The 14,552-nt window shown below is 35.4% G+C and overlaps 1 protein-coding gene across 1 annotated transcript in view; it reads left to right on the top strand.

Annotated features, from left to right (window-relative positions):
* The window catches only part of FRMPD2 (FERM and PDZ domain containing 2), a 97,975-nt gene extending 88,356 nt beyond the window's left edge, over positions 1 to 9,619 (top strand). The window contains 3 exon segments of the mRNA XM_056815416.1: positions 3,146 to 3,293; positions 7,256 to 7,470; positions 9,103 to 9,619. Coding sequence (XP_056671394.1) covers positions 3,146 to 3,293; positions 7,256 to 7,470; positions 9,103 to 9,210 — 471 coding nt within the window. The 3' untranslated portion in view covers positions 9,211 to 9,619.
* Positions 9,620 to 14,552: the final 4,933 nt, after the last annotated feature.

The raw sequence follows: 14,552 nt of genomic DNA, 5'->3' as shown, positions 1-14,552 counted from the left end.
AAAGAGTGCTCCATGGAAGCAGTCTCTTTTAATGTTTTGTGAACTTAGGGCTGACAAATGAATAAAAAAAGGAAAAAGAACACTTTCTAGGTGTCAGAAATTCTAAAACTATTATTTCATTTGACCTTCACAACAATCCTGGGAAATAGGTGCAGTTATTATCCTTATTTTGCCATAGAGAAAACTGAGGCAAATAATGACTAAACCACTTATCCAAGGTCATAGAGCTAGTATATGGCATACACTGGATTTTAACTCAAGTCTTCCTAACTTCAGGTTTAGGACTCTATACAATGCAACATGTAGAAACCAAAATCCATTCTTTTTCCTTTGAGAGGCAGCATAAGTTAGTGGAAAAAGCAATACACTTACAAGTCAGAAAATGTGGGTTTAAATTCTAACTTTGCTATTTTACTTTATTTTACATTTGTCCAATGACTTTCAGTTTCTTTAGTTATAAAATGATGTTTGGATATGATGGTCCAAAGTCTCTTAATATACTAGAAAAGAATTAAAATAATACAACATCAAATATGATAATATTGACAAAACAAATAAAATAATAGAAGTATTGATAATACCACCTCCAAACTATTTACAATTTGGTAAAAAGGAAAAGAGCTATGTAGTTTAACAACATAATAACTAATTCTCTTTGTCCCTCTTTCTAAGCATTTTCCAGTTGTGAACTTAATAGATGTTATTGCTGTTATTTTTCTGTAGCCAAAATAGATGTTATAATTTTGCTTTTGCTTTATTTTCTCTGTATCATTTTCATTAAGTTTTCCTATATTTCTTTGACATTTTCATATTTGCAATTTTGTAGTATAGCAATATTTCATTACATTAGCATACTATAACTTACTCATTTAGTCTTTAATTACTGACCACACAGACTGATTTATTTTTCTCTGTTATGTATAAAGCTGCTATGAACATTTTTGCATGGAGTAGTATTCCTTTCCATGTTTCCTCCTCCCTCCCTCCCTCCTGCTTTTTGGTAACATCCTTTGAGTATAATCTTGGTAGTGTAATCACTAAATGAAAGGGAATGATCAGTTTTATAATTCCTATTATAACTTGTCTTATGTTCAATAAAATTGCACTCAATGGATTCTCCACCAGCAATATAATAGTATGCCTGTTTCCCAACAGACCTACCACCATGGGATTTTGATCATTTTAAATATTTTCCAGTTTAGTGAATGTAATGTAATATTCCAAAGATATTTTAATTGCATTTATTTGATATGAAAGTGTTTAAATGTCTCTAAGTGATTATTTATCGCTTGTCTCTTCTTCAAGAAATGCTTGTTTATATCCTTTGTCCTTTATTCACTGAGGGAAGGATTGTACTCTTAAAAATCTGCTTTAGTTTCTGATAGATTCTAGATATCAGAGTTACATCAGCTATATTTGCTTCAAAAGGCAACATGGCCTTAGAGCCCAGAAGACTTGAGCTCAGATCCTGTTTGTTACATGCTGATTGTGAGACTTTTTGACAAGCCAGCATTTGGGTCAACTTTTAGATTATGAGTTGCAGAGAAGATGCTGACCTCAAAGTAGAAGAGGGCATTCTTCATATTAAGGAAATCCCTACTTTTGCTGAATATATTTTCCCCAAATCCATCTCATTTTCATTCTATTTTAGGCTCATTGCTTTTTCTTGTAACGGGATGACTCAGATATAGTAAAAACAATAAGATAAGCAATAATTGAATCTTGACTCTTTGACTTACTACCTGTAAGTCATTTTTACTTCATAATTCCTCAATTTCTTGAATAGCAAAATTACCCTATGTCCTACCCTTTTCTCCAGGTCTGCAACAAATCTTTGGCTGCTCCACACTAGTTATGTGTCTAGTCTCAACATAAACATAGTCTACAAATTTGTTCATTCATCTATTCAACTAGTATTAAATCCTTCTTGTATTCAGAGTCCTGATATGCAGAGTTGAGTGGTACTGAAGAAGTGCAAAGTTTAGATGAGATTATTTCTGTTCTCAAAAATTTATAGTCTATATGTTCAAAGGGCTATAAATCAGTGCATACTCTTTGATCCAATAATGCTTCTACTAGGTCTGTGTCCTAAAGATATTTAAAAAAAGAGAGAAAGGACCAAAACTATTTACGGTATTTTTTTTATTGTTGTGGCAAAGAACTGGAAATTGAAGGGATGCCCCTCAATTGGGGAATGGCTGAAAAAATTATGGTATTATGATTGTGATGGAATGCTATTGTGCTATAAGGAATGATGAATAGGATGATAACTAGAAATATCTACATGAACTGATGCAGAGTTAAATAAGCAGAAAAACAACATTTCTCACAGTTACAGCAATACTGTGGGATGGTCAACTGTGATAGACTTTGCTACTCTCAGGAATATAAAGATCCAGGACAATTCTGAGGGACAAAGAATGCTATTCACCTCCAGAGAAAGAACTATTAGAGTCAGAATGCAGATCAAAGTATATCATTTTGCCCTTTAGTTTATTTGCATTTATATTTTGGGGTTTTGACTTTATATGATTATTATCTTACAAAAATGAAGAATATGGAAGTATGTTTTGCATGATAATACATATATAACTCAGATAGATTTGCTTTCCAGCTCTGGGAGAGGAAAGGGAAGAAAGGGAAGGAGACAATTTGGATCATATAACTTTGGAAAACAAGTGAAAATTTGTTTTTATATTGTAACTGGTAAAATGAAATATCTTTATAACAACGAATTTCTAGTCTAAAATGGGATATCATACAGATAACCATAATATCAAGTAAAAGATTTGACATGATTATGCACTTCAGAAGCCCAGACCACAGTTAAGAACTGGTTGATTGACAATTATTTTTTCTATTAAGAATTCATAGAGTCATTCTGGTCCCCATCCCCTTTTTTGATACTTGTTGCAGTTTCCTAGTTAATTGGACCTGGCCAAAGATCTTCCTAGGTGTGATTTCCAAAGTCAGATGCTTTTAGTGCTGTGTCAGGAAAAGTAAGTGGGGAAGATGAATTTGGAGTCTAAGCAGTTTCTTCTTATCTAGCAGATCATGAGAGGGAAAAGCAGAATTTCTTGAGAGATGTGAAAGCTTATGCTCTCTGTATGATATGTAAATTGCATTTCTCCCTCCATCCTTGCAGGTTGCAAGGCTGGTTTTAGAAAGGAGAGACCAGAGACCGGCAGAGCAGTGTCCATCTGCTGATGACAGAAAGAAAGATGAATGTGTGGCTGTTTCCTTAGCAACAACCTTGCCTGACAACCCTGAGAGCTGCGCCTTGGTGACAGATGGTGAGAGGAGAGGGAATCGAGTGTTACTATTGTCATATTGTCCTCGTGTGGTGTTGAAATAGTGAACTAAAAAAAGGGCGTGGAAAAAATGGTTTCTATAGGTGTTAAAGAGAAAACAGAATGATGCTGATAAGGAACTGGGTATCTTCCCTGATGAGATAGAAGGCAAAATAATTAAGCATTTTTCTGAAAAGGGTAAGATGCCAAAAATGCTCATAAGGCAGGATATTCTTTTCAGCTTGTTCCAGAAATTGTGGTTTGACTCTGACTAGATTTGTGTGACAGTGTTTGAGATTAAGATTGGATTTGGAGAATGGGACAATTTTCCATCTTGAAGTATGACAGAGGAGCTTTGATTGGTCAAGTCTTTCATCTCTTGGAGTGTTAATAAGATGCTGCAGTTTAGGTTAATATGGTACATAAGAAGACTCGCCCCATCTGAAAATGAGAACAACACACCCCACCCCCATCAATTTGCTTAGAAGTAACAGACACCTTCTCACTCTCTGTCTCAAAGCCCTTTGCTGATTAATTTGCTTTGCCCTAAGGGAACATTGAATTCCAAAGCCAGCCATGTTGGATGCTAAGCTATTTTAAATCTTCTTATAGAGGGATTTTTTTTTCAGTCTCAATGCAGACAGATCCTGTGGTAAACAGCAGATTTTAGAGTTGGAAAATAGCTAGCCTGACCCCTTCCAGAGTAGAAATATTCCTTACAAAATTCCTAGCAAGTAGCCACTCAGTCTTTGCCTTGCAGACCCTGAGTGGTGGGAAATTCACTATTAAGGCAGACCATTTCACTCCTGTGCCTTAATAGATGGTTTTCATAAGTAGTAGACAGCTTTAGCAGTTGGTGACTCATATTCTGGTGATGGCAATATTACCATAGTCAGACCAATCAGTTGACACCTGATAGGTTTTTTTTTGGGGGGGGGTAACATCTTTCAAATACTACTCCATCTCTTTTCTGATACTACCACCATCATGGTACAGGTCCTCATTACCTTATTCTTGTACTACTGAAATAGCCTGTTGGTTGATCTCTTTAACTCAATTTTCTCCTCATTCTAGATCATTCTCTACTTGGTTATCATAATGATCTTTTTTAACCACAGGTCTGACCAGGTGGCACCCTATTAACTATAAGATCAAATATAAAATCCTGTGTTTGAGTTTTAAAGTGCTTCATAAACATAGGAAAGTTCTGCTTTCCTAGCCTTACATCTCTTCTCTATGAACTATACAATTCATCTACACTGACCTCCTTGTTGTTCCTCACACATGAAATTCTATCTTCTTACTCAATGCATTTGTACTGGCTATGCCCCATGCCTGGAATTTTTCCTTTCTCATCTCTTCCAGCTTCTTAGCTTCTTTCAAGTTTCCACTAAAGTCCTACCTTCTGCAAGAAGCTTTTCTCAGTTTTCCATCATAGTGACTGATTAGGTGGAAAGACGATTTAGTGCATTTTTTATTATGTACTATAATCATCTGGAGAATATGGGAAAAGATTCCATTCAAGTGCTCACATGGGGCTACAGCTGGACTTTACACACTATTCTTTCATCTACTTACATAAAGCACTTTTTCCTCAGAGGTCCTCAGGATAGCCTATATTCAATGAGTGAGTGAAGAAGATTAGGATTTCAAACCTGCATCTTAATTGTATTAATTGTGCCACTCTGGACAAGGCATGTAATGACTCTGAGCCTCAGATTTCCCAACTATAAAATGGAGGCATCATACTGGGTTCCCCACCCTCATCCAACAAAGTTGTTATGAGGCTCAGATGAGATATATAAAGGAGTCAGTCATTTAAGTACCTACTTTGAGCCAGGCGCTAGAGATACAGAGAAAGGTAAAGGACCATCCATGCTCTCAAGGAAAGGAGCTCATGATCTAATTGGAAGAGTTTGTGACTACTATTTTTATTATAAATAAAACAACTATGAAAATTTTCATGATGCTAAACTGAAACCTACTTCACTATAATTTCTACACATTATTTCTAATTCTACTCTCTGGGGCAAGAAAAGATAAAGCCCACCTATCTTTCATATGTATAACATCACTTTAACTATTTGCTGATCAAAGTGGAGAGAAAGAAAAGATAATCATTTTCTTTCACAGCTGCATTGACTTCAGTAAAAAAAAGTTGTTAAAAGATAAATGATACCTTGACATCTTTGTTAGAGAAAAGATAAAAATGGCTTAAAAAACTCGATAAGTTATTAAAGCATTAGATTCCCTTAAATGGTTTTATGCCAAAGCGCAGACTTTTTTTCCATTGTGAAGAATTTCCAGTTTGGGAACTCCCTTTGTTGGGCATAGAATGCTACAATTGTATGACTTAGTAGATTAGTCTAAGGAGGTATTTTTGTTTTGTAAAACTTATATCTTAAACAAAATGCACAATGGCCCCCAATAGAAATTCTGGATGAGGGTGGTTGAATTAATGAGTGAAACTTTAAAAAATCAGTTTACTTAATCTAAAAACTAAGTTAAAATATATAAGCAAACACTTAGTAAGGATATAGTAGTGACATTTTCCAATGGGTTGGCACATAGGTCACTAATTATAATGATCCCCATCAAATCCAAAAAATCTATCCTTCCTTTTTGATAGTAGTTTATATAGGATTCCTTCTAAACGGAAACAGTGCATTCTCTTGATCCATATTGAAGTCTGTCTCCATGACAAAGGAGCTCCTCATGTTCAAAGCCTAGGTAGAAGGAATAATGCCCAAGACACATGGTCACATAACTATTGTCAAAGGAAGTACTTGGACACAGGTCTTGGCTTGAATCACATTACTTCTAGTTTTCCTGAAAAGTCATCAAATGCTCCTGTTTCCTTACCTGTGAAGTAGGTCTGGGCAGCTAGATGACATAGTGGATAGAGTGCCTGCCCTGAGTCAGGAAGACTCCTCTTCCTAAGTTCATATCTAACCTCAGACACTTACTAGCTGTGTGACCCTGGGCAAGCTACTTAATCCTGTTTCTCAGTTTCCTCATCTGTAAAATGAGATGGGGAAGGAATGGCATCTTTGCTAAGAAAACCCAAATGGAGGCATGAAAAGGCAGATAGAAATGAAATAACAGAATAACAAAGCAAGCCTAATAATGCCCATATACTGACTGCTTATTCACCCTAGGTTGTCCTAAGAAGAGTCCTCTGTAAACCATAAATCCATGCAGAATGTTGAGCTAAGATTATCATAGAATTATCCTGGTTCTCTATGGAGATCACCCATTCCCATCCCCTCTTTTGGCTCATGAAGAAATTGAGTCCCAGAGCAATTGAGTGATTTAAATAGTCACACAGGTGGTAAGTAGCCTTGAAAGGCTTTGAGAAGAAGTCCACTGACCCCTAACCAGTTCTCCTTCCAGTGCATGCTCACCATCATCATTGTTGGGTCTCTCTTTGTTCCGCCTACCATCGTGCAGGAGAAAACCTGATTTTTCTGACAGGCCATCTTACTCTCTTGTACAATTTTGAATACATGATATCCAAAGGTAACAATTATGTTTTAAGTCCACATAGCAGAACAAAATGAAGAGTTTGGCAATCACACAAGGAATTTGGAGCATAATTCCCATTTTTAGAAAAAATCTTCTCCTAATCTTATATTTTGGATTGTTTAACCCAATTATTTGAATTTTTGTTTCATGAAAGTTTTGTAGACTCTTAAGATTGGTGGGTCTGAAAAGGTAATGCCAAAAACTGTAGTGGACTGTGTGTGTACATGAGTGAATTTTTTGCATTCATATATGTAATTTTAGCAAAAAATGGAAAATTACAAAACTAAACTTGAAATTGTGACAAATTTGCTTTGTATTTTTTGGGGATTATAAATTTAGAGTAAAGCTTTTACATAGTTTCCATTTGTTTCAATCACTGGGGGGATAATCCCAGAGCTCATCTACTGATGAATTCCTTTTATTGACTGCTCATCAAACAGATAACACATTTGAGGTCACTCTGACGAAGAACTCCAGTGGCCTTGGATTCAGCTTCCTCCAGATGGCAAGGGAGAGCTCAGATCACCTTAGAAGTTATGTCGTGAGGATTAAGAGGCTGTTTCCAGGGCAGCCAGCTGAAGAGAATGGGGAAATTGCAGTTGGTGATATTATCCTGGCTGTGAATGGAAAGCCTACACAAGGCCTCTCTTACCAGGTATTGGAGCTTATCAAATGATGCTCTTCATGGTAGGATATAATTAAAGCCAAGTTGAATTTCATCAGGCTCACTGCTTTGAATTACTTTTCTGTCTAAAGATTACAGGTGAAGAAATCATCTTTGGCTGGAAGGATAGACCAGTTATGCAGAATAATTATCTGCATTTAATTTTCTATTTCATAGCACTGGAAATGGGCAGCACTGGGTTAGTATTGATTATAATTAACTTAATTATTACACCAGACACAATATTCTGACCTGTATACTTGATTTATTCACTTTGGTGTGTATAATGGGAAATATTACTTTGAAGGACATATTATATATGACTCAACTACTAAGCACATGAAAATACTGTCTATTTCATCTCCAACTTCATTGATTGGTCAATTCTAGGCAACTCTGGAATCAATTTCTTTTATTTCTAAGCAATTTAAAAGGAGGTAAATGCAAAATACTATAATTGCTAGTCCTTGGTTTTCTCATTAGCCACAGAATTTAGTGGATTTTTTTTATTATGTACTATAATCATCTGGAGAATATGGGAAAAGATTTTATTCAAGTGCTCACATGGGACTACAGCTGGACTTTACACGCTATTCTTTCATCTATTTACATAAAGCACTTTTTCCTCAGAGCTCCTCAGGATAGCCTATATTCAATTGTTAAAAAATATATAAAATTATTAAAATTCACAAATTGGAAAAAGAGGAAACAATGAAGATAAGAGAGGATAAAAAGAAGATGATGCCATCTTGGTTCAAATATAGGTTCTTCTCAACTATAGGCCATGTACCTAAAATGGACAGTCTTAGAAATGAAAATGCTGAAAAATAATACTGTCTATAGATTATCCTGAAATTTTATGCAAAATAATTGTGTATGTGGGCATATGGTGCCTCCCTTTAGAACATTATTATAAGAAGAAAGACAAGGTTTCATTGGTGGGTGTCTAATAACTATCTCTCTGAAAAATAAGGAGGAACAGATAGATAGCTCAATGGATAAAGATCCAGATCTAGAGATGGAAGGTCCTGGGTTCAAATTTGTCCTCAGATGCTTTCTAGCTGTGTAACCTTGGGCTAGTTACTTAATTCCAATTGCCTAGCCCTTATCACTCTTCTGCCTTGGATGCAATATTTAGTATTGATTCCAAGACAGAAGGGAAAGGTTATTAAATATATATATACATATAGTCACACATTTGTAAGTTTAATTTGCATTATTAATATTTTCTTCATCACTCTCAACCAAACAATCAACAAAAAATAACCTAATATTGTCTGCCAACATCTGAAGTATGAATGCTCACACTGAAGAGTTGGCAGAAGTTGACCTGAGGACTCTTTTAGGAAAGGTAGAAAAGTGCAATGGGAACAACATGTTGCTCAATGTCTAATATAAGTAGAATAGCATAATGGAAATAATTATGGATTAGGTTCAAAACAACTCAAAACAATTTCCACTTGAAACTTTTTGATTTGGGGCAAGTCACTTAACTTCGAACCAAGGATCCCTCATCTGTAGAACAAAGAGATGACCATTGCCATCTTTTCTGGCTTGGAACCTGTAATCTATAGATACACTAATTCACTAACCATTGGTAACATCCATGTATATGACTTTTAGGATGTACTTCACCTACTGAGAGGTGCTCCTGACAAGGTTACCTTGTGTCTCTGTAGACCACTTAAAGGTACACTGCCTGAAATAGACCAGGATTTGCTGGTAAGATGATATTTTTTTTTAGATCAAATTGTTCTTATCTGGAAATTTAGATGCATATTTTAGGCACACTTATTGCCTTAGTTTTATGAAAGAGTTTAATGGCAAATTTATTACCTGAATATCAGTGAGCCTCCTTCTTTATAAATGTAAAGAATCTGTTAAAAAGGCACTATTGTACCTTTATCTTTTCATTCACACTTTCCTCCTGTTCCTTCCATTCCCTTATTACATTCTCCTTTTGTACTTGAGTCAACTAGAATGAGACTTCAAAGTGTGGACTCAATTTATATTTTCCCTTTGTCAGTAGCTCTATAGTCTAAGCAAGAGCAGAAGGATGGGAATTTTTAAAAGGTAGAAAGCAAAAGAACTACAGAAGAGGTCATCCATCCACTAAATTGAATATACATTTCTACTAAGAGAGAGTAAAGTAGAAAAAAATGTGCTTAGTCTTTTATAAAGTGTAGGGAATCATCATTATCAATAGCATTTATCAATTATACAGCATTAAATCAATAAGGATTAATTAAGCATCTATTATGTGCTAGGCATTGTGCTAAGCAATAGAGAGATGAAGAAGAGTGAAAGATAATTCTTGCCCTCAAGAAGCTTACAACTGAACAGGAAAAAAGATCATAGACCACATTCTTTTAGAAATTTATGGTTTATGAGATTTAATCTAAATGATTTAGAGAAAACTGATAATGAGAGAAAGAAAATACTTTATGTGTTCCAAATATGGGAGATGTGAAGGAAGGAAAAAAGGAAGGAAAAACAAAAGAAGGGAGGAATGAGAGAGGGATGAAAGAAGGTAGGAAGAAAGGAAGGACTAAATGATAGAAGAAGGAAGCAAAAATGAGTGAGAGAGGGGAAAAGGAAGGAATGAGGGTGAGGGAGAAAAGGAGAGAGTAACGGAAGGAAAAAAGATGGAAGGATGAAGGAATGAAGAAAAAAATTAAATACTTACCATGTTTCAAAATGAGCCAGTCTTTGCTTTCTAAGAGGTCACATTCTAATTGTGAAGCAACAGCTGCAGGATGGATAGAATGAGAATGACCTAGTATCTTTTCTGGTGCAATGAAAATATAGATGTCAAGGCCAAGGGTTTCTAAAGACATAAGCAAACCAGATGGCCATACCCTAAAATCCAAATGACAGCTAATGGTTGGGCACATGATCAGATCTATTAAATCTATAGGGCACAGTAACAGGGACAAGAATAAGACTTAGTGGTTCTTCCATCTTACAAGAAGGATTATAGTTTGTAACTCTTTGCAAATCAATTTTCACCCCCTGCTATTCAGTTATATTTGAGTATATAGCAACATACTAGGGTGTTTTTCAGGGAAAAGAATGAATTGTGCAACTAGAAATATAAGAAAACCAAATAGAAGTTACAAATGAGTTCCAGGAATTTTGAGTGGTAGAAATGATGAAGAAGATAGAGAAACTAAAAAACAAAACCTTGAGAGACATTGTAAATAAAAAGGATGGGACAGAAAAAAATGAAAATATGTTAGAGAGCTAAGAGGGAAAGTTTAGAGAGGGAAAAGTGGCTTTGTTTTATTTAGACTGAAAAAGGAGGGATCTGAGAAGATGAAAGCTATAAACCAAGAAATATTTCTTAGAATTTTGCTTGGAGAAAGAGACAGGTTCAGATTTTAATTCCCTTTAAAATTCCTAATAGACACTGACACCCTCTCCAGACAAAGAATTTTCCAGAGCTGAACACCTTACTCTGGAACACAAGAATGACTTGGATTCATGTGATAGTGAGAGGGATAGTTCATCAATGGAACCAGAGGAAAATGTGGAATCTAAGACAGTTTCTTTTAAGAAGACCATTAATAAGGAAGAGTGTGGCTCTAATGGAAGTGAAAAGAGACCTGGGGGTACATTATTAACTCATCCAGAGTTTTCTCACAAGTATTCATGGCATCATCACCAAGAAACTATTGTTCCAGAATTGGCTACCTCTTTAGAAGAAGATGTAAGGAAAAACTGCTACTCAGTTTGTGATATAACAACACCAGAAAGGTAAGAATGAATAGACTTTTAGGCATTTTGTATCTTGGATAAATTTCATTATGGAACAAATAATCAACATTAACTTCATAATCAATATTTACCTTGGGCAAGTCATCTTACCACTCAGGGTTTCATGTTTTTCATTTGGGGAGCAAAGAAAACTGATTCTAGATTGTTCCTAAGGTTTCTTTCATTATATTATAACATGTAAAGAAATGCTTATGTAAGGAATAAGGTCAGGCACTGGGTTTTATTATTTTATTAATGCATCTATTGCTCTATGATGTTCAAAAAATGAGTCCTGTCCTTAAGAAACAAATCTATTTGAGTTGATAAGACTAATGCTATCAGTTATTCCAGTATTAATTGGGTGAGGTTCATACATGGCAAAAAAGTATTTTTTAATCATTATATAGTCTTTTCCATTTACTGTTCTATTGCTATCTTCCATCCCTGGAATTTTTTCCCTCCTCTCTCCCCTGGCTTGATTAAAATCTCAGCTAAAAACCTGCTATATGTGAAAGAGTCTTTCTTGATCCTTCTAAATGCTAGTGCCTTTCCTCTGCTGACTATTTCCAAATTACTGCATAATATCTTGTTTGTATGTAAGTGTTTGTATGTTGCTTTCTCCCATTAGACATTAGACTCTAAATTCTTTGTGAATGTGGATTGTCTTTTGCCTTTCTTCATATCCCCAGAGCTTAGAATAGTGCCTGATGTTGGAGGGGTAAGCACATGGCACCTAGGCTTAAGTACCAGCTTGTTGACTTGATTTGACTAAAATGTTAGGAATGACATTTTTGGTGGGATTTTTCTTGATGTACATTCCCATTCCTACTAATATGATAGTCATTTCTGGTTTATACTTGTCTGAGCACTTATCTTTAAAACCCTGACAAAGTATTTTTTACCTTAACTTTAACATTTAACGTTTTATATATGTGCTGATTCACAAAAAATGAGAGTTACTGGTTCTTGGCTTTTAGTTGTTATTGCTCAGTATCTGTGATTTTCTTCTCAACATACAGCAGCGACTAGTTTGTATCTCATCATAGGTAATTATATAGAGGAGGCAATAAGAGATTAAGTGACCTCCTTAGAGTTACACAGCCAGTAAGACTCAGAGACAAGCCTTGACCTCCTATCCTCTGACTCCAAGGTATTGCCTCTCTACCAGGCTTGCTTTAGTGGAAAATATTTCTATTAAATTGAATTGAGTCAACACTGTGTATTAAAATCTCATTAGGGTAAAGAGAAAGGCAAACAGAAAGACAGACAGAAAGAAAGACAGGAAGGAAGGAAAGAAGGAAGAGAGAGAGGGAGGGAAGGAGGAAGGAAGGAAGGAAGGGAGAAAGGGAAAGTCAGAGAGAAAGCAAGCAAGCAAGACAGACAGACAGACAGACAGGAAGGAAGGAAGGGAGAAAGAAAGGAGGAAAGGAAGGAAGAGAGGAACAGAAAGAGGAGAGAGTGAGAGAGACTTTTTAAGGGAACTTGCAGTCTAGACCTTGGGGTTCTTAATTATTTTTGTGGGTCCTGCACTACTCTGGCAGTCTGATGAAGTCTTGAATCTTTCATGAAGAATGTCTTGTCTACATTTATAATCAAAGGAAATGCTAAATTTCAATTAGAGCCTAGCAAAAATAAAAAAAAAAAGTAATTTTCCCCCCATCTAAGTTCTCAGATTGGCTGAAATCTGTCCATTGCCTCTCTGCCATGAGTTCTTAGACTCTATTTTAAAATTCCTGAATGCATAAATCTATAAATGCTATAAAACAGTACAGGCAGTATAATTCAGTATCAAATGAAGTTGTACCATAGCCTGCAATCAGCACCTTGCACAAGTCACCAAAGTGAGGAACCCTGTTCGACATTTTAAGAGGTACTGCTGAATTCCAAAGGGACCTTGGCTAATTTGTTAGCACAGTCCAAATCCTCGGGAGACCTAGTGGGATCAGCCATGGCCAGGAGAGGGCAGCAGATGGCTGACTGAGGCAAGGTCTCACCAATGGGCAACTGCCATCTTCTGGATAGGCTAAAAGGAGAATAAAAAGACAAAAAACTGATTACCTGATGTCCAAATGGCCACTGTTCTTGCTAGGACTTCTGATAAAAGGATGAATTTCAGTCTTGGAGGGAGCGCTAAGCACCTGCATTCATTGGTGAAGCCTTTTAAAATGCTCAAGCACTGAAGGGTTTTGGGAATCAAAAAGAATCAAAGAAACCAAAGATGGGGGCTAACTCACTCACACAAGACTGATCTTGTAAATTCCTTGAGAGCAGCAACTGGTTCATTTCTGTCTTTCTAACTCCCAATACTTGAATAATTAGAGTAGCATTGTGGATGGAAGGCTGCCTTTAGAGCCAAGGAGACCAGAGGTCAGTTCCTGTTTGTAAGCATGTATATATATGCATACACACATATTATAACACCTAATTGTAATATTATATATGTATAATATTCTATATAATATTTTATGTAATTATATGTTATATATTTAATGCATTCCTAGGGGTAGACACACAAATACATATAATATAAAATTACTATATAATATTACTCATCAGTTACATATTATATAGTATTAATTATACATTATATATGATGTGAAACACTTTCCTGTATGTATATAATTACATATGTACACACAAATGCACATACATTTTGATAGTTATTTTAATACAATTAATTTCATTGGTAACTATATTTATATTTATTTTTATTTTATACAGAACTTTACTCTGGGAAGAGATCTGTAGTAAATACCACCAAGGGATACATAACATAAACCAGGTTGAGAATCCCTTCTCTAAGACTAAGTTATGCATGAGTTGCTGAGATACCTAGGTCTGGATCCAAAATAAAATACCCCGCATGCCCCAAATGAAGCAGACTGAAATCCATAATACCCAGCACAATCCTTTCGCACAGTAGGCAATTAATGGCAGTTGAACTGAACTGAATTGAAATTGCAGTCTGTTTAATTTTAAGCCTTGCATTTATCTTGCCGTGTGGGTTTAGCCAATAGCTGACATGGAGCTGGAAGTTTCATATACGAAATAAATTATTCAAATTCTTCTAATTAAAGATGCTTATCTACATCTGTGATTATTATTAATTATTGGAATAATCATCACTGCAATGGGTTCCTGGAAATTGTCAAAAGTAAATGAATTCTAAAGTGGATTATATTTTCCCAGAGGAAATTTGGGGTTTGTTTTTCTGACCAGGACTTTGGTGTGACATGAATTGTATATATAATGAAAGTGTATTCAAAAGGCAAAAACTATAGTATTTTTGATTATGCCATTTATCTCCTCATAAAATG

This window comes from Monodelphis domestica, chromosome 1 (genome assembly GCF_027887165.1).
Source record: "Monodelphis domestica isolate mMonDom1 chromosome 1, mMonDom1.pri, whole genome shotgun sequence".
Taxonomy (NCBI): domain Eukaryota; kingdom Metazoa; phylum Chordata; class Mammalia; order Didelphimorphia; family Didelphidae; genus Monodelphis; species Monodelphis domestica.
This window is presented reverse-complemented; position numbering and strand designations above follow the sequence as displayed.